This window comes from Peromyscus californicus, unplaced genomic scaffold, assembly GCF_007827085.1.
Source record: "Peromyscus californicus insignis strain IS unplaced genomic scaffold, ASM782708v3 Scaffold_13__1_contigs__length_99412109, whole genome shotgun sequence".
NCBI lineage: Eukaryota > Metazoa > Chordata > Mammalia > Rodentia > Cricetidae > Peromyscus > Peromyscus californicus.
The window spans coordinates 310,250-336,402 of NW_026294424.1; the positions used below are offsets into that span (position 1 = coordinate 310,250).

Below are 26,153 nucleotides of genomic sequence, written 5' to 3' on the forward strand. Positions count from 1 at the left end.
TCGCACTACCGCTAAAGCCCTTCTGGGCTCGCCGCCTGGAAAATCTGGAGTAGGCTTAGCCACTTTACTTTTCTGCTTAAAAAGAGCAATTTCACATGCCTGAGGTGCAGGAGCCATGTCATTAAGGACACTGCCTGCTGTGTCTGGAATGGACTGTCCACAGGAGCCCTCACCACTGCTGCCTCTCCCTGTAGGGGAAGACTGAGAGCAATGAATATTCAGGCTTCTACTCCGAACCCATGCGGTGTGATCTGGCTGTTAGAATCTCAGGGGCCTGCTTGTACAAGGGGTAAAATACAGTTCCTCCAATGGCTGGAAATTTGCAATGCTTGACTTGGAAATACATCCATCAAGAGAGCGTGTAGCTCTTCACTCTCCTGCTTGAGACCTCTTACACTCCGGACATCCACATTCCAGAGGGTCATGTGAAAAGGGTCCTAATGAGGGTCATTAGGTTCAATCCTCTTCCACCCATAGAGGCAACTTCGGGGTTGGTAAACCTGTGGCCAGCCTCCAGACACCCAGTGAGGATGGGCCAGGCACACAGGAGGTGCTCAGTGAATTTTCACTGGAAGAGCAGTTCTGGTGGGGGAGTCTAAGCAAGGTTTGACATGCTTGATGCTATGTAGTTTTTCCCCAGCTTGAGGGCCAGGACTGTAAATAGAAGGTAAATGGGACAACTGTCCCGGAAGATGGTTTGAACATTGGGGGTGATTAAGAGACCCAGCTTCTCTCTCAGCCCACTTGGTGACCTCAGGAAAATTGGTGCATGTCTCTGGGTGCATCTCCCCATTTTCAAACACAGTTTTGGTATAGACTCGAGGAGATCAAAGACCCCTGACAAGGGTATGTCCAGGTAGTGGGGCCCATTCAGGGCCAGCATCCTAGAGGACCAACATCCCAATCCCTGCCGTTCCTTCTTCGCAGCCTTCCAAACATTTCTGGGCAAAGCAGATGTCTCCCGAGAGCTGGAGGAGGTACTGGCCGAGAGCCGTGTGCAGAGGAACCTCCGCCTGATGTCCGTGCTGGAGCTGCTGAGGGCGCCTTTTGTCCGCTGGCAGGTCATCACCGTTGTCATCACCATGGCCAGCTACCAGCTATGTGGACTCAATGCGGTGAGTATACTCTCCTTCCCCAACATATACACATCAGCATCAACAGAGAAAGGGAGGGAGGCCAGAATGGGGGTGGCTCAGAATGTGAGCCCTGGATGTCTTACTTCAAACCCTGGCTCTGTAAACCTCCACTGAGGCTGTGCCTTTGAACATCTGTAGAACTTGGCTGGTCCTCAGTTCCCACCTCTGTAGAGCGGGATAGAATGGAGCGGACTTACCCACACAGCCAGCACAGTCATCCCTTGCACTAATACTTGTTGTCCTACTGTGTGTCCCTGGAAATACGGTATCATAGCTCTCAATAAACAGACACAGGAAGTCAAAGGGACAGCAGACCGAAGTGATTTAAATAGAAGCGATCTTGGTGGTGCTGGCTTCATCTTATCGGAGTCTAAGCTGAGCCCTCTCTGGAGTCCTCAAGCTTCTAGCTCTCGTCAACGTTCCAGAAGGCAAAAATCCCCAAATCTGAGAAGTGAGGAAGCTGAGTGTGGTTGCTTCTGGGGAACCAAGTGGGATGCCTCACCTTGGGATGTGGTCAGCTCTCCATCCACCAAGGGATGCAGACAGGCTTCCAGGCACACAGCGCCGAGAACATTTCACAGAGGCAGGGAAGGGGAACTGTGGGGAGGGCCCCCAAAGAGCTCAGATGATGGACCTCAGCCTTTATACCTGCTCAACAAGAGTCTAGCACCCCCTGTTATTGTGCGGGGTGGTGTTCAGGTGGGAGAGGGAGTGGCCGTGGGACTCCTGTCCAGAAAAGGGGAAATGACTGTCCAGGAAGACCGCAGCCACACATTCTGCCTAATGTCAACATCTCCAGATTCTATTTTCGGAAACTCTGGTGTAAAATGAGGTCACTTCTTCCTTAGTCATTTTTGCTTTTTTGCCTTGGTCTGGTTAAGAGAGAACAATGTGGAGTGGAGAGTTAAGAGCTCAGTCTAAGTCCAGAGCGGCCATGGCCAGTTCTGCCGTTTTTCTCCCTCAGGCAAGTTCAAGGTCAGGTATATCAGACCCTCCTTGTTCTGAAGGGAGAGGAAGGATGCACTGTTTCCTAAGGCTCATACTTAGAGTCTTAAGGACATGTGAGGTTCATGCTTAATGAGGCAGTTAGATGGAGAGCCATGACATTGCCGGGCAGACCTTCTCCTGCACCAGGACCTAATTTCCCATCTGCGGATCCTATAACAGATGAATTCTGCCCATGTGTCCTCAAGCCCCACTGCACAGAGGTGTGCCAGAAAAATCTATCTGGTGGGCTGCAGGGTGGTGACTGTTTCTACCTTCCCGGCTCACACGCTTTCCCTGACACAGGACAAAGAGCTTTGGGCTCAGTCAGAGGCCTGGCTTCCCACCTCGCTGTCACCATGTACCTATAGCAAGCAACCTGGGCCATCTGCTCCCCCTGGCCTGACTTTATGCACTCAGTTGTCCTCCTGATCAGGTGCTCACATTAGCACCTCGTGGGGCCCAGAGCTGTCCTTAAGGCCCCGCTGTTAAGCACAGAGATACTGAAGCATTTCCCCAGAGGTTCATTGCTAGAAGCTGTAGAAAGGAGATTTGGGCACCAATTGTCTGAATCCCAAGTTCTAGGTACGTAAGCCCTAAGCAGTGAGGGACCTCAGTGCCCCCTCAGGGTACTCCATATGTGTTTCTCACGCTGTCCCCACCTCACCCGTAGGCAACCACAGAGCAATGCTTCTCTCAGTTTATAGACAAAAGGACACACGTGCTGGTTAGTGGTAAATGCCAGCAGCAAGCCTGACACACTGGCTTGGGTCCAGGCCCTCCCCTGAACTGCAGCCTTCTCTTCCATACTGCAGAGGCCATGGCCAAGAACTAACCCAGACAAAAACAGTAGGTAGCTTTAAAAATTGCGTTGTCCCTCATTTAGATGACTATGATCAGTCGATTGGGAGACACTGGTCAATACAGCCAGTCACCTTCCCATTGGTTCCCAAGAAGTCTATAGGATGTAAGCATCATACAGACTTCTTATGTGAGAAAGACATTGTATCTTACAGGTAGCTCAAGGTCCAGGGAGCATGGTGCTGGCCCTGCCAAGTCACACCTGCTCCCTTCTCTAAGTCCCCAGCACCTGCACTAGGCCAGGGCTTCTCAGCTCCATAAACTGTTTACACCTGAGGCTGGAAACCACCGTCCTGAGGTTACAGGATGGTCAGTGTCATCCTTGGCCCCTGCCCAGCTGCAGCCCTGGAGGTCAAGTTGCCCTGGCTGAGAACCACTCTATTAAATAGACCTTATGCATTGCTCAGGTCACTGATGCCCGAGTCCCTGCTGGCCTCCATGTTCTTCAGATTGTGCCAATGCTGAGTTATCGGCCTTTAGTTATCATGTTGGGCAGACCTGCTATTTGTCCCCCTTCAGTCATTTAAGGTGAAAGCAGCATCACGTTCCTGCAAAGGAGAGCTGGTCTGGTGGGGCACGCTGATCTGGAAACTCCAGACGCCGAGGCAGAAGGGTTGGGAATTTGATGCAGTCTGCAGAGCATCCTGAGCAGGTGTTCTCATCGTGACTTACACATCAGCAATGGTATCTGCAGCCAAGCTAGCAGGAGACTAACAGCGCATTGCCCAGCCGTGGGGCCTCTAAGATCAGCTATTTTAAAAATAAGATCAGGTGATGCTAAAGGGCCTTGAGGTTGTTACTCCTCTCCCTTGCCCACTCCCCTCCTCTCCCTCCTCTCTATACAAAGGGAATCTCTAAGAAGGAACTAAGAAATAGAGAGAGGGCCCCGTTGGTAAAGAGCTTACTGTGTGCATGAGGGCCTGACGTCCATCTCCAGAACCTACATTCAAAAGGCTAATATGGTGGCGCATGCCTGTAATCCCAGCACTGGGAGACAGACAAGTGGACCCGGGACTCAGTGGCCAGCCACCTAGCAATCAGCAAGCCCAAGCTAGTGAGAGAACAGGGTGGATACACCTGGAATGACACCTGAGGTTGACCTCAGATCTACACACACACACACACACACACACACACACACACACACACACACACACACACACACTCAACATACAAGGAATGGGACAGACTGTCTAATGTCTGAGCTGAGGACACTCACCAAAGGCGTTTTGTGGGTCAGGGTTTCAGCTTGGTAATAATTCTCCCTTGTGTTTGTCCTGTGTGTGTGGCCGTTTTCAAACCCTGCCTATTTTAGCTGGTTTAGTCCCAAGGTACCCTTAGTCTCTTCACATCCTGGCCTGAAGCCTAGCCTGGTGTTTCACGGCACAGCTGTTGAGAGAACAGGATGGGGTCAGGAAAAAGCACCCAAGCTTTGTCCTGGATAAGGACCTGTGCATGCCACACAGAGAAAAAGCAAGTAGGTTCTGCCCAGCAGGGATGAAGCCTAGGCAAGCACCCAGAAGATGTTTAATACACGAGCAAGCCTAAGCCTCAAAACAGAGCCATAGATCAGTCTGTGGAAGAGACCCATCCCTGGGGAGAGCATAATATAAATGAATTACATCTCTCCGGTGTATCCATTTCTTGTCACTGCCGGACAAAAATAAACCACATCTCTAACAACCACAGGCTTCAGACCACTTGCCATCGTACAGCTTAGGAGGTCAGAGGTCCTCACATCAAATCAGGCCACACTCCTCCTGGACACACCAGGAGAAAAGCCGTTCCTCTGTTTTCCTAGCTTTCTAGGAGCTGCCTCCTCTCCTTGGCTTGTGGCCTCCTCCTCCATCTTCAGAGTCAGCAGCAATACAGTAGGTTTGAATGTCTCTCCCTCCCCGACATCTCTGACCAACTCTGCCTCCCCATTTCCCCTCTATAAGGAGTGATTGCATCCATAGTTCTCTCAGGTGATCCAGGAAAACCTGCTGCCTCAAGGGCCTGAACCACGTTTAGAGTCAGATTTGCGGTGTAAACTAAGATTCCCAGACCATGGTTCTGATCACCATGTCCAGCAAGCATGTCCAGGTCAGCATTGTCTTGCTCTGGGTGTTGTAGTTTGAACGTGGACTGTCCCCCCCACAGGGTCATGTGTTAGAGCACATGGTTCCCCGGTGATGGTGCTGTCCAGGGATGCTATGGATAGCTTAGAAAATGGAGATGAGCAGGAAGTGTGTCCCGGTGGGACAGGTCTCAGGGGTCACAGCCCAGGTTCCTATTTGCTCTCTACTTCTTGGTCTGTGTGGAGTCTCACCTCCATGAATTCCACTATGACACACTGTACCCTCTCACATTGTGAGCCCAAACAGAACGAAAGCCATCCACTTGAGTTCCTTCTTGTCAGCTTGGTCACCACCAGAAAAGTCACTAACACACGGGACAAAGATGAGGCAGACATCGGCACATGTTGGCAAAGAAGGTCAGACCGCCTCTCTTAGCCCATGGCCACTGTGTTTACAGCCACGAGCAGATAGAGGAGCCCTGGGTGTCAGTAGAGGGATCTGAATCATACTGTGAAGAGAGTGGGTTCCCAGCGGGCACCTCTCCACTCCCGGGTCATTGTGTGGGGTGGGGCTCTTGCTTTCTCCTCAGTCTTCTCACAGTGTGAAGGGCTAGAATGGTGGCACAACACACTGCCTCATCAAAACACTGCACCAGCAGCTGAAAGGGAGGCATTTGGACAATTGAAATGGAGACTCAGAAAGATGCCAGCGCTGCTCCTGCTGGGGCTCCTTAAGGATCCATCCCCAAGGAGGATGGCCTCACAGATGCCTCCTACACAGACTGACAACAGAGGCTCTTTTTATCCGATGAGTCTGCATATCTCCATGGAGAGATGGAACCGTCTAGAAGGTGCCTGTTGTTTGTTACATGAAGGCTTTTCCTGGAGGCATCAGCATGTTAGCACCATTGCGGTAGGGAACCTGGGGCAACCTGCAAAAGGGGAGGTGAGTGTAGTTGCTCCTGCTGACTTGGTGAGGTGGGGTGGGGGCGGCCAGCCCTGGCTCCATGGCTCTGTGACTCTGAGTGTCCCAGGTGCTTCCTCCTTTCCTGTCACAAGGCCCTGAAACTGTCAGATCACATCACTTTCAGTTCACACAGAGGTCAAAGCAAAGGCAGTCACCTCCCCCTCCTTGAAATAAGGTGTGGGGGCAGGGTGCTACATGGATCTGCAGAATGGGACAGGCTACCCCTACAGACTTCACAGGCTCCAGGCTGGGGCTAGGGGGCAGGGAGTGAAGGGCAGCTCCTGCCTAGGGATGTCTAGATGCATTCAGCAAGATGACTCAGCCTTCCTTACTACAATGAACACAGAATGGCATGCACAATGACCCTCACCACTGACTTCCAACCTGCTGAGGATGTCCACAGCTGCACCACTGCAGAAAGAAAGGAAACTAGGGAAGAAAAGGGTCATGAAAGCCAGAGGGGCAAATGAGAGGCCCTGAGCTGAGATGACGTGGAGCTGGAGAACAGCTTCTATGGGAAAATATATACCAAGTGTGGGTGGGGGCTGGAAGCTCTGCCTCCCTGTGAGTGGAAAGCAGAGAGCATGGTGGCACTAAAAACCAGCGAGTTGGGATGACAATAAATAATACTCTTAACCAAGTCTGCAATCCAGCTGTGACAGGGTCTGGGGGACCATGGCTATCCAAAGGGGAGGGAGCCTGTGTGACAAATCCAGGGACATTGAGGGGTTGGGAATGATAGATAGCCTCAAATGCACAAGAACTGGTGGGCTAGTGAGGTACGGCCTCTGTGCCCCGCAAATAAGGTAGCAAGGCTCACACCGATAGCCTGAAGTCCTACCTCTCCCACCCACTCAAATGGGAGTCAGATAACCCAGGGCAGTGGCTGCTTGCTTCAAGTGAACATTAAAACCCATCTCTGCCAATTGATGCCAAGGATCAGGAAAGTAACTCATTTGAATTGTGTCTCTGGGTGTTCAGGAGACCCTATGAAGAATTACCTGTCCCTGCACACCTAACCAGCTGTTGGATACAAGTCAGTCTTGATTTTCCCTGACATGAGAGAATGAATAGCTTCTCAAACAACTGTTTGTAACGAGATAGATTTAGAAACAAGGGCTTCCTCACACAAGCATTGGAGCAGGGCAACCCAGTGTTGTGCCCGAGTTGTGGGCATCAGTGGCTCTGCCAAGAGATACCAATGTCCCAATGTTTCTGTATGTGAGGGGGCCCCGTGAAGAAACTGTCGACGACTGCTCCATATGATTAAAGGTTCTTATTGTAGATTTGAGAGCAAGAGAACAGCCAGAGGCATCTGGAAGAGTCCAGAGCAGAGGAAGAAAGCAGGAGCCTGGGTATAGCTAGGGTATCGGGAGAGTGGGAGAGAATGGTGGAGACAGAGGGATAGCAAGAGATAGAGAACAGATGAGAGAGAGAGAGAGAGAGAGAGAGAGAGAGAGAGAGAGAGAGAGAGAGAGAATAGTGAGAATAGCTGGGTTATAAGAAGCGGGGAGTTATTGCAGTCTGAAAGACCAGCTTCCAAGCTGTTCCAGGGTTAGAAAGAAAATGCTGCAGCGTAGCGAGGCTTAAGAAAAATTTTCTATCTGAGGGCCTTAGAAATGGAATAAGACTCATACACATTCTGATGGCCACATTCTTTATTTTTTCAAGTAGAATTCAAATCCCTTTGTTTTACACACATAGATAGATAGATAGATAGATAGATAGACAGAGAGAGACAGAGAGAGAGACAGAGACAGAGACAGAGACAGAGAGACAGACAGACAGATAGAGATACAACAGAAATTCTTCAGGCAATAAAAGTTTTATTTGAAATTTACATTTCCTTTCTTAAGTAAATGATAAGAAGCAAAGTCATTCTGATAACACACATATAATAAATCTCTCAGCTTCCTAATTAGTGGGGCAGTTGCAGCTGTAAAGGAAGATCTGGGCATTCTGTTATCTTACTAAGGAGATAGCCTATAAAGGATATTAGAGGAGTTATAAAGCTAACCTAATGGGGAGTCTACGAAAAATAGAGAAATTGTGCATTATATTCTATATTTCTAAGTGTAATAAACATCTTAAACTAACATTTTGTGGTAACAATAGTAAGGGTGTCAGTTTCTCTCAGACTTGTATTGTTTACTTTGAGAGGGAAAGAGGGGCTGATGGGAAAATGCGGACTGCAGCCAGCATGGTTGGGAGGGAGTAACCACATTCCTTGGTGTGAAGGCTGTAAAGTGAAGGCTGAGGGACAGTTACATTAAAAGCATCCCAAATCTTAAAGCATATTCTTCTATCCTGTGTGCAACTTTAGACCAAAAAAAGGAAACTTGTAGCTTTCTCTCAGGGCTAAGAAGTTAGATTGTCCTCTGGCTGAACTTTGAGTCTTGTATCATAAAACTAAGATTAGGAGTTTGTGTGCAGAGAGTTAACTGCTGAGGAATTTGTGCAGGGAGTTAATCACTGGTCTATGCTATTGGCCAGACTTGGCAAGAGAGGAGCTGGCACCGTGATAAAGTTGCTTTGTGCCCAATAACTACGTGGTTCAACAAATCAGAAAGCTGGCAACACTGTCCTTGTGCATTTTCTGGGAAGGTTTATCTTATAATGCATTATCAAGACACCTTTCAAAGCACCTGGTCGAATCTGAGTTTACTTTGAGGCTTTAAATCAGCTAATTGTGTAAAGACTATCTTTGTAGCTGAGGATACTGTTATTTTCCTATGTCAGCCTGAGCTATGATATAAAACGGGTTTCTAAGTTTCTCAAAGTTTTTGTGGAACAATGGGTCTAGTTTTCTTGGAACAATGGGCCTAGCTATGAAAATATATTTTCGTTCATCAAAATAACAGTTTAAGAAGAAATAATCTTCTTGTCAATCCACAGAAATAAATGTACCCAAATAGTGGAAACCACACTACCAATAGGCTGTGGGAAGAATCTCATAGCTGTTTAGGGAAGAATTATAGTAGCACATGAGAAAATTACAGACAGAAGCAAACAATATTTGGAGTCTGTGGCCTTGTAAGCCTTGCTTGAATGAGGTTCCTCCATCAGAGAATCATTCACCTGGTGGGTTGACACCTGAATTATTAATTGCCATCTGCTGTATGCTGCCATGACTCTTGGCAGGGAGAGAAGCCCATGAGCTGGAGGGAGTTAAGGGTAGAGGAGGAGATGGAAAGGGCAGAATGCTAGCATGGACTTTGAAATGTGTAACAGGTACCTGTGATACTGAGGGAGCCAGGAGGCCAGCATGGACTTTGATATGCTAATAGGAACCTCAGGTAGCCCTATGTCCCTTATGCCAGGGGTAAGGGAAACAACTCCTTTTGGTAGATGGGAACCAACCTCACAAGCTCCTGAGGAATGCTGGCTTTTATCTCACAGCCAGAGACCCTCCTACAGTCCAGGTTGAGCTCATTTCTGAATATTTGGACTGCCTTTGGGAGTTTGGGGAACAGGAGTTTCCTTTGGACCTGACTGTACGTGTACAGTTACACAGACCTCAAGAGCATCATTTGTACCATATGTACTGCAGTAGATTTATCATAGCAGTTTCTAGTGGGTGATAGTAAAATGTTTTGTGGGGTAGAAACAGTTTTTGATTCTCACAAAGCATGCTTATCCCAGCATGTTATGTTAATGACCCAAGAGGGCTGCAGAGGCTCCAACCATCACATTCACCACCCTGACCACAGAAAGGAAAGTAGGCCAAAATCAAATAAAACAAACTTGAGAGCATACTCCTTTGATAAAGTTTCTTTAAAAGAAGAGGAGGAAGAAGAAGGACTGGAGGGAGAGGAGGGCGGCCGGTGAGATGGCTCATTCAGTAAAGGTTCTTACTATCGAGTCTGACCTGCACTCAATCCCTGGGCCCCACGTGATGGAAAGAGGGAACTGACTTACTCCTACAGCTTCTTTTCTGACTTCCCCTCCCCCCGACACACACGCAGGTACATGTGCACTGCCCCACCCCCATAATAAATAAATAAATAAATGTAAAAATACAGTAAGAAGCTTCCTGCCACCCCCACCCGTATTTCTGTTGCTACCCTCCTAACTGCGGTGCAGTGTGCAGTCTAGGAAACAGTGTCTCAGGGGGGCAGACATCACTCCCAGGAACACAGGAGTCTGTTAGCGAGGAAGGGGGGAGCCACGTGGCCATATGGCACAGCTCCCCTGTGAGCCTGGACTCAGGGGCACTGTGCAGAGAGATCCTCACACCTTCGTCTAACTTAGGGAGGAGACTGAGGTCTCTGGATGACCTGTCTGTTCTTTTCTGCGTTACAGATCTGGTTCTACACCAACAGCATCTTTTCCAAAGCTGGGATCCCTCAGGACAAGATCCCATACATCACCCTGAGCACTGGTGGAATTGAGACGCTAGCTGCCATCTTCTCTGTAAGTCACCAAGGGCTCCTGAGAATGCCCCAAGAGCTAAGTGGCATTCGGGCACCCAGGGAGATTAACAGGACTTGCTTCACGAGGGTGGGCCTTGTCGTGGGACCCTGTCTGGCTTTGGGAGAGGCTCAGGCTCCAGGACGCTTCACCCACCTAGGCTCTTCTTCTCTGTGTCTCCATGCCTTGTGTCTCCAAAGAAAACACACTGAAGCCTAGTTCTGACTGTGTGATGTTGGACTATGTGCTCCACTTCTCTGAGCCTTAGCAGCTTCCCTTGAAGAAGCGCTCACATCTGTCTTCTTGTGGAAGTGTGGTCTGTGCTTCACTCTATAGACACACGGTACCTGTGGGGTTCTTCAGAAATGAAAGAGGGGTGAGCTGACATCTCTGACCTCGAAGGAGATGCTCGAGTGTTCGGTCTCCCCTGCTGATCTCCACAGAACAGGGGGATGTCAGCACAAGCAGGCCGGTTTCCCCACCCCACTGCTGACTCTTCAGCAGATCCAATTTTTTTTCATGACTTCCCTCCTTCTACTGATCTGGTGGCTTTAATGGGGTGCACCATGTAGCCAGGAAAGGGTCTGTATGAGAATTTGCTTTGGTAATGAAGGTTGTATCAGTCCTCCAAAACCTGTGCTCCTTTTCCTACTCACAACAGGGATGGTCTGGGTTCCCATGCCAGCTCTGCTTCTCCTGAGAGAGGTGACACATGAGACAGGTGACTCTCTGTGGTTCACTTTCCCCATTTACATAAGGACATGTTCCTGCCTCACAGGCACGGACTGGGGAGTAAACAAATGTCACTAAGTGACTGGCAGGGCTGGAGGACGGTGCATGTCAGCAGGTGCCCACCGTTTTATATGGGCAGGTGAGTCACACCCTGTCACCTGAGGTGAGGCTGCGGTACATGTCCTTGCATCCTTGCAGAGAACATAGCAGGGACATTGTGTGTGCGTGTGTGTGTGTGTGTGTGTGTGTGTGTGTGTGTGTGTGTGTGTGTGCTCATGATTGAGCTTCAGAACTGGACAGCTCTACCTCCCATCTGGGACATCCACTTACCAGCAGGCTGCACTTAGGGAAATTGCTATACATCTCTGAATGGATTTGCACATTTATTAAATCAGCTTTTAACCCTTGTCATTTGTTAAAGCGAGATATCCACAGAATCTGCTTAAAGGGCAAAGGGATTTATTAAGAAAGGAAAACTCACAAAACAAAACAGAGGAATTGTTGTGGGGTCCTGGAAAAGGTGAGACATGGTCCCACGCTGTTCTTCCACCTCAAACTGTCCCAGCATCCAAATCCCACGAGGGAGTGAAGAGAGCTGCCTATGTGCATGTGTCTCAGATCTTGAGGGTAGCCGGGAGGCCACACTCCAGGGGCATGTACTTCAAGGTCATAGGCAGGTAGAGCAGTTACCCGCTATATATCTAGGGCTGCACTTCAGGGTCATAGAACAGATATCCACTACAATCTGTGGCAGGCAAAATTAATGGATTCCAAAGACCCATAGGTCTGAAGTCATAGGCCAGGAGATTGTGTCAAAGGTGAGAGTAAGGACCTAGATAAGGACCTAGATAAGCTAGGGCTTATCTGGGCAGTCAATGAACCTTCGAAGTGGCAAAAGATGAGGTCAGAATGTGAGGCATAAGGAGCACCATTGCTGCCTGGCCTGGAAGATAAGGAAGGAGTGCAGGCACAGAACCCTTGAGGCTTCTGGGAACCAGGAAAGCCAGCTTCTTTTCCTCCCCAGAGTCTCCACCCCAAATGCTGTGAGTTTTGTCCTGTGAGACCTGCTCTAGACCTCTGGCTGCCCAAACCATAAACAGCTACCTTTGAGTTGGTTTAAGTTGCTTGTTAAAGTAACAGCAAGATACTTTAACTCTGCAAGAAAGAGTTGTCATGGAAACAAAAATCAAAGCCCATGGCTGCTCCTTCTCCTCCCCCAAACTCAACATTCAGCAAGTCCTCTGCTCTTTGCAAAGTTTGTGTGACCTGCTTTTCAGGACCACTCAGACAACTTCACCCAACCCCTCAGGGTAATTTCCTATCAATAAAAGGGCGTCCTGATTATTTTTTCCACTCTCTTCACTGAGATTTTTGACAGTCTGTTAAAATGGCTCTGAGGCGTAATAAAACTGAGATGGAAAGACGCGCTCTCTCGTCCTTTTGATCTGCGGTTGATTTGGGCAGCGACCATCACTCAGCAGCTTGCTGGCTGTAAATAATTGCCATCTTTCAGAACAGCTGGCTTTTCCAGGCTGTTTTGATTGTGGGGGGCGGGGGGGACTTCAACTGTGCTATTCAGATGAGTGAACTTCCGGGGAGTGTCATTCACCCATGAGGATGACCGTCTACTGTGGTGTGGTCAGGGGCTCTGGGGAACTGGGGTTGTGTGGACCCAGAGCCATGGGGAGCCAGCTCTGCCTCTGGTAGGATGCACGGGCTCTGCTTTTTAAAGTCAGGGTCAGAATCCACAGTAATGTGCTCCTGTTTGTGGCTGCACAGTTTGGGACTATGCTATGTTGAACTAAACACAAATCTTTAAGGGTTTCCAAACTTCCCGGGGGTCCTGCAATTTCAGTGTCACAGTCTGCGTTCTCTGTGGCCATGGTATGAGATACTGGATCTCATGCGTGCAGAGCTTAGGTGAGGGGAGCAGGGCACGAGTCTCCTGGTCTCCTGGCCCTTTGCTGGTCACAACCTAGGTAACGTTGAAGCCAGACGACCTGCTTTTCTGACCCCCACTTTCTTGGTAGGCAGTAGTGGTGCTAACAAGTCATCCCAACAGGTATTGCTGAGGACCATACTCACCTCAACAGAGAGAGACTCAGTGATCTCTCATCTGTGACATGACTACCGAAAACTCAAATGCTGAAACCCCCAGTCCCTCCCAATGTGACCTCATTTAGAGACAGGTCATTGCAGGTGTTGTTAAGTTAGGATTGGGTTATATTAGAGTGGGTTGAGCTCCCAAATTTATTATGTCTTTACAAAAAGGGAAATTTTGGACATAGACACATGCAGGGAGACCACAACATGAATACTGGAGTCTGGATGCTAAATGACAAGGATCCCAGAATGCAGAAGGCCAAGACAGACCTCAGAAGGCAGGGATGAGGCTGATACAGACCCTCAGAAGACAGGGGTGGTGCAGAGGCAGACCTTCTCCTGCACCCTCACAGGGAGTAAGGCTCTGCCAGTACCTTGGTCTTGGAGTTGCAACTGAGAAAGATGAGGAGCATCCCTGCTGTCTGAGCCCTTCTGTCTGCAATGCACTGTTCCTGCTGCCAAGGAAACTAATGCAATGGCTGTTGGTTCCTAGTTCAGAGAACAAAGTGTAGAAGAAGTAAGCAGAGGAGACACTCCAGGTAAAAACAGATCTGTGTTGGCTCCACCCCACTCCCTGCATGTGTGAGTGGCTGCTGGCAGCCTCCTCTGAGCTGGACAGTTCTGAGGATTAGAACTGGACAAGGTACTTACTTAGCACTTGCAGATCTGACGGTTTCAATGACTGCTTTGCAGTTCATTCCTTCATGAAGGCGGGATTTTGGTTTTAGAAGCTACTCTGCTCTCTGCCCATCCCAGGCTGAGTCTTTCCCAATATTGATTCCCAGGCTCCTGACGCTTGCCCGTCTGACAGGGTGCTTGAGGAATGTTGCACCCAGTGTCCCAGAAGCCTCAGGGAAGTGCCATGGGGTTAATATCTCAATTGCTGCTACCCTCCCATATCTGCTTTTGCATTTTAGTTGAAATATCTCGAGTCTGTTTTAACTTATTCCTCTTAGGACCACAGCCCCGGCAATCACTCATGCGTTAGCTGTAGACACATAAATGGGTCTCTTGCACACAGCTGTCATTTAAACTGAAATTTTCAAGCAAACTTCCATATTCCTGGACTTTCTTGTGGGAGCTCAGCCCCCACTGTCCTGTTCCCTGCTCCCATCCTTCTGGAGCCAAGGCTTTGTAGACCAAGGAGTCAGAGGTGACTGGGATGGGGATAGAGATGCACAAAGGGTCAGCATCAAGGTGGCACTTGACAAATATGGGAAGAATTCTTTCCCTGGGGAGACATAAAGAATATCTACCCCATCCTTATAAGGCCTCAACAACAAGCTACACCAAAATTTGCCCTGGGGAACCAGTGAGTTGAGGGGCTTGCTTACAGATCATGGGCAAGAGGTTACTGGCAGGGGGTGAGGAGGCAGAGTGGCTGAAAGTCTTCACCCAGCGTGGATGGCAGCTTTCCCTTAGCTGCCTAGACAGAGTTCCTTTTCAATACTCTCCCCAGTCTATGCATTCTAGAATTCCAAGACCCCAGGCTACACATAGGGCAGAATTGCAGACATGACCCTCCCCACCCCTACTCTAAGGGAAGCTCATCAGTCCACAGGCCAGTTCTGATGGACTCTTACAAGTAGGCATATCTGACCTGGTGAAGATGGCAACTGTTTTGCTTAGAGGAGCAAATTGTAGAACAGGGTACTAGAGTGTCGGACCTCACCCGAACCATGTATCCACCAGGAACTCTTATCACAATATGTACAAAAAAAAAATCACCTTGAAATGGACCATGCATCTAAACAGCAAAGAAAATCAATTTAATACACCAGGAAGGTTATATAAGAGAAAATTTTATAAAATTGGGATAAGCAGAGGTTTCTTAGATTAGATGCACAATCATGGACCATTTTAATTAATATTGGATTTCATCAGAATTTAAGTTTGTGACTATTTAAAAGACATTGCTGAGAAAATGAAAAGGTGAGCCACAGGCTGGGAGACTGTATAAACATCTGACAGGGAGCTCGTGTCCTAAATATGTAAGAAGCACTGAGAACTCAAGAAGAACTGCAATCTGAAAATGTTTGAACAGATCTTTACTAAGGAAGAGTCTCAAAGGACAAAAGGCACAGGAAAAAGTTCTCAGTACTGTCAGGGAAGTTAAAATGCACAATAAGATCCTGTCATTCACCACAAGGACAGATAAAATTTAAATCCTGATAATTCCAAGTGTTGCCAAGAAAATGGAGCAACAGGAACTCTCGCACTGCTGGTAGGAGTTTAAAGTCATGTTACCCCTCCAGAGAATGTTTTTGACAGGTACCCATTCACTCACCATTCCACTCACAAGTATTCACCCAAGAGAAACAAAACCTATGTCTACACAGAGACTCATATGCTGATGTTCATAACAGCTTGGTATATGAGAGACCAAACCTGGAAGCGACCCAGTGTCCATCAACAGGAGTATGGAGAAAACAGTTGTGGTCTATCCACCCGGTGGAATATTGCTCAAGCATGAAAAAGAACTATTCATGTGTATCACAAACAAGACAGGTCTCAAAAACATTACAAAGATCTGTGTGAAATTCTAAAACTGATGAAATTCTAAACCCAGTGCTGGAAAGTGGATCAGGGTCTGCCTGGGTCTGAGAGAAGGGACATAGGGGACATTTGGTGGTGGTGGGCATTTTCCATATCTCAGTTGCAGTTGTGGGTAATAGGTAATCACTAATATAAATATAATAAAACAAATGTAATTTGTTAAGAATAACTAAGCTGCAGAATTAAAATGAGGACACTTCGTTGAACATGATTGTAACTCAGTAAAAGTGATTTTTAAAATCCTAAACAGAAACATGCTGTCTGCTCAAAGGTCCCAGCACACTGTGGGAGAGACAGTGGCTGCAGAGGGGACCTTAGAGCTCAGAGTCCCCAGAGGGGCTTCTCAGAGCACCAGAAGCCTGGCAGTTGGTTACTAGCTGACATCGGTACCCTTCAAGAGCAGCTGTTCATCTTGAGTTAGTGTCTCCCCTGGCAGCTTTAGTCCAGAGTAGGAATACTCTGTCACTCTAAAACCTTTGGACAGGCTGAGCTTCGGTAGGGCCTGGAGGAGGGAGCGCACCGGTGCCCTGGCCAGGTAGGACCAAGTGTGTTGGGTGTGTGTATGTGTGTGTCGGGGGCGGGGGGGAGGTCCTCAATCCAGTCTCTCCGAAAGCTGTCTCCTCAGGGCCTTCCTAGACCTCCTTCTGAGCTCTGTCATTTCCCATGCAAGGAGCATGTTCCAGCTTCAGGCTGGCTCGACTTCCTGCTTCTTCAATGACCCAGAGAAAGCATGTCTCCTCCTCAACAAGGGCCCTGAATATCGGTGTCATGGTGTCAAATATTGGTTCTCAGCCAGCTCGTATTTGAGGGCACACTTTCAAATGTCAACACTGTGGTTGGCTCACCTCACTTGAGGAAGCTTCTCTCACATCTAGCTCAGGGCCCTGCACTTGGTAATGTTTGAAAACATGAATATGAATAAACAGCACGTGGCCATCTCTGTGTAGAATGGAACATATTGTCACATCTGAGTGTAATACATCTTAATCCCGGATGCACAGCACAAGGCAGATTCAGCCCACTGTAACCACAGAGACTCTCTGTGTAACTGTTAGGGTCCTGGAGAAGTCCTGCAAAAGACCACCGTCCATGTACGCCATCAGCAAGAGTGTTGATTATCTCAAGAATAAAGGTACCAGCATACTTGGGACATACATCCAACACAAAGGCAAAGTGGTGGCCCTTAGAGAAGCTCACAGATTCCTTTTAAGCACAGCTAAGGGGAGTTTTAGGGACAATTAGTTCATCTCAGATATGATTGGCTTACATGAGTGGCAATCATATTAGTATGTTCTACTTGGCTAGTGCTAGCAGGGGCTGGTTAAAGTTACAGTTTTTCCATTTTTGGGAAGACCTGAACAAGTCCCAGGCTTTGTCCTTAATTGGTTATTACCTTGAGCTACTGGGGTGTGTGTGTTGGGGGCGGGGGGGTGCTGGCTCTGGCCTAGTATGAGCTATGTCCTTCGTCTCTGTTGTCATGGACGTTGAAGATTTTTCGTGGCTTTCTCAGAAACTGTCTGTCCAGTTTCAAGAGGGGGAACAGAGGCCTAGTTTTTAACTGAGTTATTAGAAGCTTGTCATATTTGTCAGGCCTTCTCAGTAACGATGTGACACGTTAATCTCTAACTGTGACACGCTAACCTCAGTCCTGCTGTTACATGTGTCAGAATCAGTATAGCAATGTAATATGCTGATCTCACTGTGACCTGGTCCCCTGTGTGATACTGAAGCTTGTCTCTGGCAACCTCTGTACTGATTTCAGTGTCACCAGGGACTCTAGATCAGTTCCTCTGAGACACTGAGGAGAGAGAACCCCCCATCCTCCAGCTCTGAGGGTCTGTTAGCCTTGGGCCTCTCACGGTTAGTCACAGGAGTGGTTTCCATATATCAGAATTGAGTGACATTTCAAATGGCTACAGAAATTTGCTAGGGTGGGTGTTGGAAATGGCCCATGAGAGGGCACAGGAAATGCCAGGGAGCTGGGGAAATAGCTCACTTGGTCAAGAGCTGGCTGTTCGAGCCTGAACACCCGAGTTCATTCCCCAGAACCAGGATAAAAAGAAGCGAGGTTCAAGCTTAGAATCCCAGTGCTGGGGAGGCCGGGGCATAGATCTCTGGGGATTCATGAGTAGACAGTTGAAATAACCAGTGAGCCCCCAACAGGGGGCCTGTCTCACATTTTAAAAAAAAAGTGGATGACACCTGAGGAATGACCAAAGGTGATTTGCTGGCCTCAACAGGCAAGCCCACATGCACACATGCATACACACACACACACACACACACACACACACACACACACACACACACACACCTGGGGTCAGTGGACAGAATTCCTGTTTTATACAGTAACTATTTTTCTAGTCTTATCTTTATTTTATTTAAAATTATATGCTGAGGATTTCCCAACCTATCCAAAACTAATTGATAATGTTTTCATTCCCAGGTATTTTCTACCCAGATCCTCTAGTATTTATTCTACAGCTGAGGTTATGGGTAGAAAGCATGCAGGTTTTCAGAAGCACTTTGAAGTGGAAGAGTGCCCATCCATTTCTGTGTCTTTCTGCTAATTCCCTCTGAGACTTGGTGGGTGCATTCCCGGACTGCTCTGGGCTCTGATCCTGGGTGGTTCTGACTTGCTCTTGTCACAGGGACCCAGCTCCCTGTTCCTGATGCCCAAGACCCTGAGGCCCCACTAATGCCTGCCCTTTGATGGGTCCAGCTTTTGAAGGCCTAGGAACTCTCTCTCTCTCTCTCTCTCTCTCTCTCTCTCTCTCTCTCTCTCCCTCCCTCCCTCCCTCCCTCCCCCCTCCTTCTATCTTCCTCCCTCCACCTTTCCCTCTCCTTATTGCCTCTCCCCACCCTCTTTCCCCACAAAGCTCTGCTCTTCACTTCTTCCATGACCTTCCCTGGCCCGCACACCCCTCCACACCTCCCACAGAGTGAGCTCACTGCCCCTCTCTTCTCTGTCTTCGCTGCCCTGCCATGCACACTGCACACCTGCTTCGCGCACTCCATCAGCACAAAGGGCCCCATGGCAGCCAGGGGTGCTTCTGGATTCTGGGGAAACAGTGATATGGGGACTTCTGGGGAGGGCAGGGAGGAAAGAGGGCCAGGTGATTGCTCAGTGTTCTATGTGTTCAACGATCGGACGTGAAGATGGGGCCGTGGGCTGCTGCAAACTGGGGACTCTGCCTGTTTCTACTTCGGGAAACTTGAGATCTTCAGAACCAGAACAGAGTCTGTAGGCATCCCTGCATCACTTATCAGCCGTGTGCCTTGGACAAGTTCCCAAAATCTTGGCTTGTTTTTTTGTTTTTGTTTTTTTCACCTGTATAACGAGACCAACAAGGCCCATTTCCTGGGGTGTTCATAGGGATTAAATGATTGGTACTGGAAATGTGCTCGGTGCTGTGCCTGGAACAGTGGGTGCTCAGAAATGATCCCCCACTCCTGTCACCTAGACTAATCCCATGGCCGCACAAAAGGAAGTGAAGTCACAAAGGGCTGACCTTCATGTTCAAAGCCATGGGGCCACTTAGAGGCAGGAGTGAGAGCAGCTACCCAGGCCGTTCTTAGACCAACAATCAGATATGCTGCAGTTTCTGCTCTGGTGGGCAGACCTTGCTGCTCCTGAGTGGAATTCAGGCCCAGCATGCCTTTCCTTTCATCTCACAGCTTACCCTGCAGAGACACTACCATCCACACTTCCCAGGTAGGGAAACAGCCTCAGGGAAGTTCAGTCACTTAGTCATCCATCCTTCATGCAAGGAAGGCTGAGAGGCAGAGCCAGGACTCGAGCCCAGGGCAACCTGTCTTCAGGCCCATGCCCCTCTGGACATCTTTGTTGCTCCATTCTCTTGGGTCAGGTTCCCAGGAGGCGGAGTTTGGGAGGCCCGGTTCTGCAGAAAAAAAGCCTGACTATGCACTCAAGGCCCCTCCTGTCCGGACAATGTCAAGCCTGGGTGACCTGGCCCCAGGCTGCTACCCATAGCTGGGGGGTCTGAGCTGTCATCTGGCCTGCGGGGCTGTATTCCTCAGATGGCAGATGCCACTCATGCCCTAGTTCCTGATGTGCCTAGATTGCAGCCCTCATTCATCTGGAGAGAAGGCTCATCGCCCAGACAGCTTCCGGCCCCCAGTGGGGGATCAGAGCACAGAGTCCCTGCGGTGACGCTCCAAGACTTCTGGGCCTTGTCCCTCTTGTCACCTGAGGTTCTATCTTCATGACCCTCCCTCCACAGCATCACTACTTCGGCTCGCCCGAAGCAGATGATTTTAATTGATTGATTGATTGATTGATTGATTGATCAATATGGGGCATTTTCACCTGTCATTCGTTCTTGTTGATTTCCACCCCTTCTAAACAGCCCCCTTCACTATCTTGTTGCAGGAATTCTGTTGTCTCCTTTTCTCTCGCAGTCCCACTGAAAATCCCCTTCCCTCAAAGGACTCTAAGTCAGCCTGCCATAGACACCTGCTCACCCGTGTCCACCACTGCTCTGTTCACAGTAGCCAGGAAATGGAACACTTCCAACAGACGAGTGGATAAAGAAAACGGGGTGCAAACACACAACGGAATATTGTTCAGCCACAAAGAAAATTAAAATCATGGCATTTGTAGGAAAATGGATGGAACTTTAGGTATTTATGTCAAACAAAATGAGCCAGATTCAGAAAACAAATACTACAGGTTTTCCTCCCATGGAGATTGTGTGTGTGTGTGTGTGTGTGTGTGTGTGTGTGTGTGTGTGTGTGTGTATGTGTGTGCATGTGTGTGTGTGTGTGTGGCCGGGGGTTGGGGAGGCGGGAATATTAGGAAGAAGACCACGAGATGGCGAAAGGAGGTGGCACTTTCAATAGGAATCTTCCCACCTCCAAGCCTTTGCTCCAGCCGACCCTCTCCCTGCTGAGCTCAATCATGAGTCTTGACAACACCCTGGGTTCAATTCCCCCCCTCTCACTTTCTGCTGGGTGGCCTCTTCCGGGTTATTTCATCTCTCTGATCCTTGATGTTCTTTCTTTGTGAAACAGTGGGGAGGGGGAGGGGAAGTCACCTAACTAAACAGCAGACAGTGAGTGTCTTATCTAACCCATTCAACCTCTTAGATGCCTTGGGAATGGGGTGGGGGAGGTGACAGCGCTCATCTTCCTGTCACAGAGGACCTGAAGTCACAAGTGGAAGTCCAGACAGCTGCCAAGTGGTAGAGCCAGGATGTCAGCCCAAGCCTGCCTGGCTCCGGCACTTGCCTATGGTCATTAGATTTTAGGGTCATTGCCTTTACCCACCTTGGCGACAGACAGAAATGTCAGTGGGAGGAGACCAAGGACACGTCCACAGCTGCAGCTGCAGGGGCTGCGGAAGGTGGTCCTCCTGGATCACACCCGCTGTGTGAAACTAGCCTTCCACGGCCTTCCAGGGTCTTCCAAGGTCTTCCATGGCCTTCCGCCATCAGTTCCCAGGACCGTGGTCCCTTGTTACTGGGCGCAAAGTGAAATAACTGTGTTTCCACCTCCTTCGCTCTCTCCGACCAGGGCCTGGTCATAGAGCGCCTAGGACGAAGACCTCTCCTCATTGGTGGATTCGGGCTGATGGCCCTCTTCTTTGGGACCCTCACTGTGACACTGACCCTGCAGGTGAGACATTGTGCGTGTCACTCTTGGAGGGAATCGATTAGCAGAGAGCTGGCTCTGGCTTCATCCCTTTGGAGTCTTGGGCTTGTGGGCTTAGCCTCTCAGCAGACCCCTCCTGTGAGGCGTATTTCCCATGGAGCTTCACTTCCAGAGCCCTGGGTGGCACTGGGGATGGATGGGTCCTGGAACTTGGAGACAAGACACCTGACTTCTGACCCTGCCACTGCCACAGATGAACTGTGTTGCAGTGAGCAGGAAGCCTCCCTTCCCTGAGCCTCAATTTACCTCTCTTTGGAGTGGGGGAATATGTTAGACACCCCTAAGGTGTCCCTCCTTGCAAGGGGAGCTGGGCACTGCCTGTCAGGTGACTTCTCAGTAACCACCCTGTCACCTGGATTCCGTGACCTGGAATCCTGGCTTTTCCACTTACCACTCTGCTGGCTCCTCTTGGGCCCGAGCTCTACACGGGAAAGTTGTAGAGCATCCCGTAGCCTGGGATGCTGTGAGGAGTAACTAACAGCATGTAGAGTCTAGGAGTGCGCATGTGTGTTTATGTGGAAGAACAATTATATCCACTATCCTTACAAAATCCAGGGTTTCTTTTTAAAAACTTAACATTTTATTTTGCATATGGGTGTTTCCCCTGCATGTATGTCTGTGTACCACATGTGTGACTGGTGCCCACTGAGCCCAGAAGAGGGTGTTAGACCCCCTAGAAGTGGAGTTAAAGATGGTTGTGAGCCACCAGGTGGGTGCTGGGAACTGAACCTGGGTCCTCTGCAAGAGCAGCAAGTGCCCTTAACTGCTGAGCCATCTCTCCAGGCCCAGACTGCCTACTTTTATGGAGAGAAAGTCCAAATCATAAATAGAAGTGACCAACGTTTCATAGCTGGATGGTGGCAGAGGTGGGATTAGGTCCCAGGGTCTTTATTACAAGCCCCACATCTTTCCTTCCTGCTCCCTCTCCTGCTTGGAGCAACCTGGATTCATGAAGCACTTACTGGGCTGGTAAGTCTTGGTATTATTTTCAGGAATACATTTTAACATTGAAAGTTGGGCATCTTGGTCATCAGCCGGATATGCTAACGTTCCAAACAGTTCCAGAATGAGGCAAGAGTGGTGTGGTGATGTCAGAAGCCTGTCCTTCAGAGGTGGTGCTGAGCTGGCTCCTCCTTAGGGGACAGTGTGTTGCCTGAGCTGGCATTTTCCCATATCCAGACATAGAGTGGTCCTGAGCTGGGTGGCTTTGCACTGTCCCTCTGAGGTTCTGGGAGAGGGAGTGGAAACTGCTCTGGGGTCTATCTTTCTTCTGCCTCAAGCATCCCCCCAATCTAAGTCCCACACAACAGGGCCTTGGAGCTCCCTCAACATCTGCCTATAGATGAGTGGCAGACCCTCTGGACATTCCAGGAGTGAGTTAGCCCTCCACACTCATGGAAAAGCAGGAGTGTAAACATGGTGCTTTACACAGTGAGAATGATAACTGAGAGAAATTTCAGTGTAACAATGCCTGAACATTGTCTCCGATGCTTTGCTTTAAACAAAGCATTATATCGCTATTACATGTACACTTATTTACCGTTTCTGGCATACTGGGGCCTTTGGAATTCTGTAGGCATCATCTCATTTCCCACATCTGGGAAATCAGAGGACAGAATGACTCTGATGGTTGCAATTTGCAGCAATTGAGGCTCAGGGATATGTAATGGCCTGTCATACAGATGGAGTCAGGAAAATGCAGGTCCCCTGGACATCCTGCTGCTCCTTGCCTGTTCACATTGTCCTTTTTCTGCAGGACCAAGCCCCATGGGTCCCTTACCTAAGCATTGTGTGCATCTTGGCCATCATCGCCTCATTCTGCAGCGGCCCAGGTAGGACACCCTCTTGTGTTGTGCCTGGCCTGGGGGACTGGGGTGCGGCTCAGATATCTCCTTGACTGGTAGGGAACTTCAGGCCCAGGAAAAAGCAAAGCCTAATTGGGGGGGGGGGGTGTGCTCCAGCTTTAGACCTTACTGAAGTGCAGTGGACTGCCTTCATGCTGCCCACAAAGGGCAGATACATGCTAACCGACATGCCTGCCGGTGGTAATGTCCAAGAGTCCAATAATGACAAACCTGGGATGCTGTGTGCCGGGCTTAGGACCGACTTGTGAGGAATCAAAGATAATCAAGGTACATCTGTGCCTCAGAGAAGGCACAGGTACTGAGGAAGTTCACTGATGATGGTGGCTAGGATGGATGAGTCACTGCTGATTAGCTGCACTCTAGGAACTTGAGAGTAAACTCCCTCGGGGTTCCTGGCAGCTCTAGGGAAGGCCATTGTCACTCAGTAGCAGGGGAACCCAGCCTCTATCCACCATCTTGCCCGGTGCCTGCTGACTGTGGAGCCATCAACTGGGAAAGTTGGTTCTTCTTGTGCCTCAGTGTCCTTGTCTGTAAGATGGAGTGTTGTTGAAGGCCTTGCCATTTTCCTGGCCTTGTGGCTGTGACCAGCTAGAGCCTCCCTAAGACTGGTGCTGAGAGGTAGGTTTAGGGCGTCATCCAATGTGGTTGCACCTTCTCTTCCTGAGAGGGTGTTCATAGCCTTGCTTTGCTTTTTCTCTATGTTAATGAAGACTAAATTGTGGGGCTGGTGCTCAGTCAGTCATATATTGCCTGGTATGCAAGATGATCCCGGAATCTCATTAATCAGTCCAGGTGACACCTGCCTATTAGATTTCGAGCAAAACAAATGGAATTAGACTTCTGTCTCATCTAGTGTCATTTACTTTCAGACACCATGTTGGTTCCTATTTGTGATGGTTGCATGGAAAGCATTTGTCCCCATCCCGAGTACCAGTGAACTGTGATGAGGTGGCCGAGGGGGACTTGAAAAGATCGTGGAAATGCCACTCACACCAGCACATGCACATATACCCTCACCATGAAGGCAGGGCTTCAGAATGGTTCGAGGACAAAGGAGACGTTGTGCGGACTAGACTCATGTCCCCTTGACATACACTAGAGTCATTCTGGAAGAGGGAATCTGAATTGAGAAACTGCCCCCCACCACATTGACCTGTGGATAAGCCTGTGCTGATGTATTTTCTTGATTGATAATTGATGTGGGAGGGCCCATCCCACTGTGGGTGGCACCTCCCCTGGGCCGCTGGTCCTGGGTCTATAAGAAAGCAGACTAAGCAAGCCATAAGGAGCAAGCCAGGAAGCAGCACTCCTCCATGGCCCCTGAATGAGTCCCTGCCTCCAGGTTCCTGCCCTGCCTTCTCTCGGTGACGGAGTGTGACCTTAGATCTGTAAGCTGAAGATTTGTAAGCGGAAACAAACACTGCCCTCCCCAAGTTGCTTTTGATCATGGTGTTTTATCACAGTAATAGAAACCCTAACTAAGACAAGTACCTGCCTGGCAGGGCAGTGGACTGTCAGGAGAAACACCCATGCATGCTGCCACCACCTAGAGACCTGATCATGGTGTTTTATCACAGTAATAGAAACCCTAACTAAGACAGGTGCCTGCCTGGCAGGGCAGCGGACTGTCAGGAGGAGAAACACCCATGCATGCTGCCGCCACCTAGAGACCTGAGGTGTGGACAGCAGCATCTGTAGAGTGCTGACTGTGTGCGAGGCCCTGTTTCTAAATGTTTCGACCCAAAAAACATACCGTGGGAATGTAATTAGTACATCAAGACAGATGCCCACCTTTCCCCAGCCATCTGAGGGTGCACTTTGGTTCACTGTTGTTCTGTCACTTACACAGAAAGGGTCTCTGCAAACACCATGACCAACCTTTGAAGAGACAACCCTTCATGTTTAGCATTCCTGGTTTCCCTAGTGCTCATCTGTGAGCAGAAGGACCTCCATGCCTCCTACCACTGAGGACCAGGAGCCGCCCTGACCTCTCCTATGGGCCATCCCTGAGCTACCTGCTAATCTTAGGCCAGGTGCCTCCTGCAAACAGTGCTGAGCATGTAGGACGCTCTCTTGCCTTCCTGCTCGTCAGTACCATCCTGAGGTAGGATTGGCATGTTGAGTAGAGAAATGACCGGGTCATTTTCTTTCCTTTTGGTTTCACTCATCCTATCCCAGGAATAGAAAATGGGTTAAAGGTGAGCCGCCAAATTCTTTCTTTCCAAACTAGCCTTATTCTCAATCTATAGACTGAAAGAAAGCAGTTCAGATTGATTTTCTGCATCACAGAGCTGAGAAATGATGGGTGTGGACCTTCTCTGTCTTGTCCTAAGAACCATGATCTTAACACTTGCATCCATACCTGGCTGGTGAGCATCAACTGTTTGCTAAAACTTGAGTAGAATTATTTTCATTCTGAGATTGACCTACAAGGTTAAAAACTACTTGGATGGCTCAGTGTCTAAAAGCGTTTACCACCAAGTCTGAGGATCTGGGTTAGATCCCTGGGACCCACATGGTAGAAGGAGAGAACCAACCCCCACCAGTTGTCCTCTGACCTCCACATACGTGCCCACACATACATACATACATGTCATTTTTTTTAATTACTCAGAGGAAAAGAAGCCTACACCAAGAATTCTGGATACGAGGAGGGGGACTTCCACTTTCTTCTTCCCAGGATGAGATTAACCTCCATCTCCACAAATCTACCCTGCATGTGTCAACACAAGACAGGGTTTTGTCACCCATGTCCCTCTGACAGACCTTCTCAGCTGAAGGTGACTCTGAAGAATGCTGATTTTCAT

General features: G+C 49.1%; 1 protein-coding gene across 1 annotated transcript in view; it reads left to right on the forward strand.

Moving 5' to 3' along the window:
• The window catches only part of LOC128109038 (solute carrier family 2, facilitated glucose transporter member 9-like), a 141,036-nt gene that overhangs the window by 80,467 nt on the left and 34,416 nt on the right, over nucleotides 1–26,153 (forward strand). Inside the window, exons 8-11 of the mRNA XM_052736037.1 lie at nucleotides 928–1,115; nucleotides 10,310–10,420; nucleotides 21,344–21,445; nucleotides 23,238–23,313. Coding sequence (XP_052591997.1) covers nucleotides 928–1,115; nucleotides 10,310–10,420; nucleotides 21,344–21,445; nucleotides 23,238–23,313 — 477 coding nt within the window. The remainder of the gene's footprint in view (nucleotides 1–927; nucleotides 1,116–10,309; nucleotides 10,421–21,343; nucleotides 21,446–23,237; nucleotides 23,314–26,153) is intronic.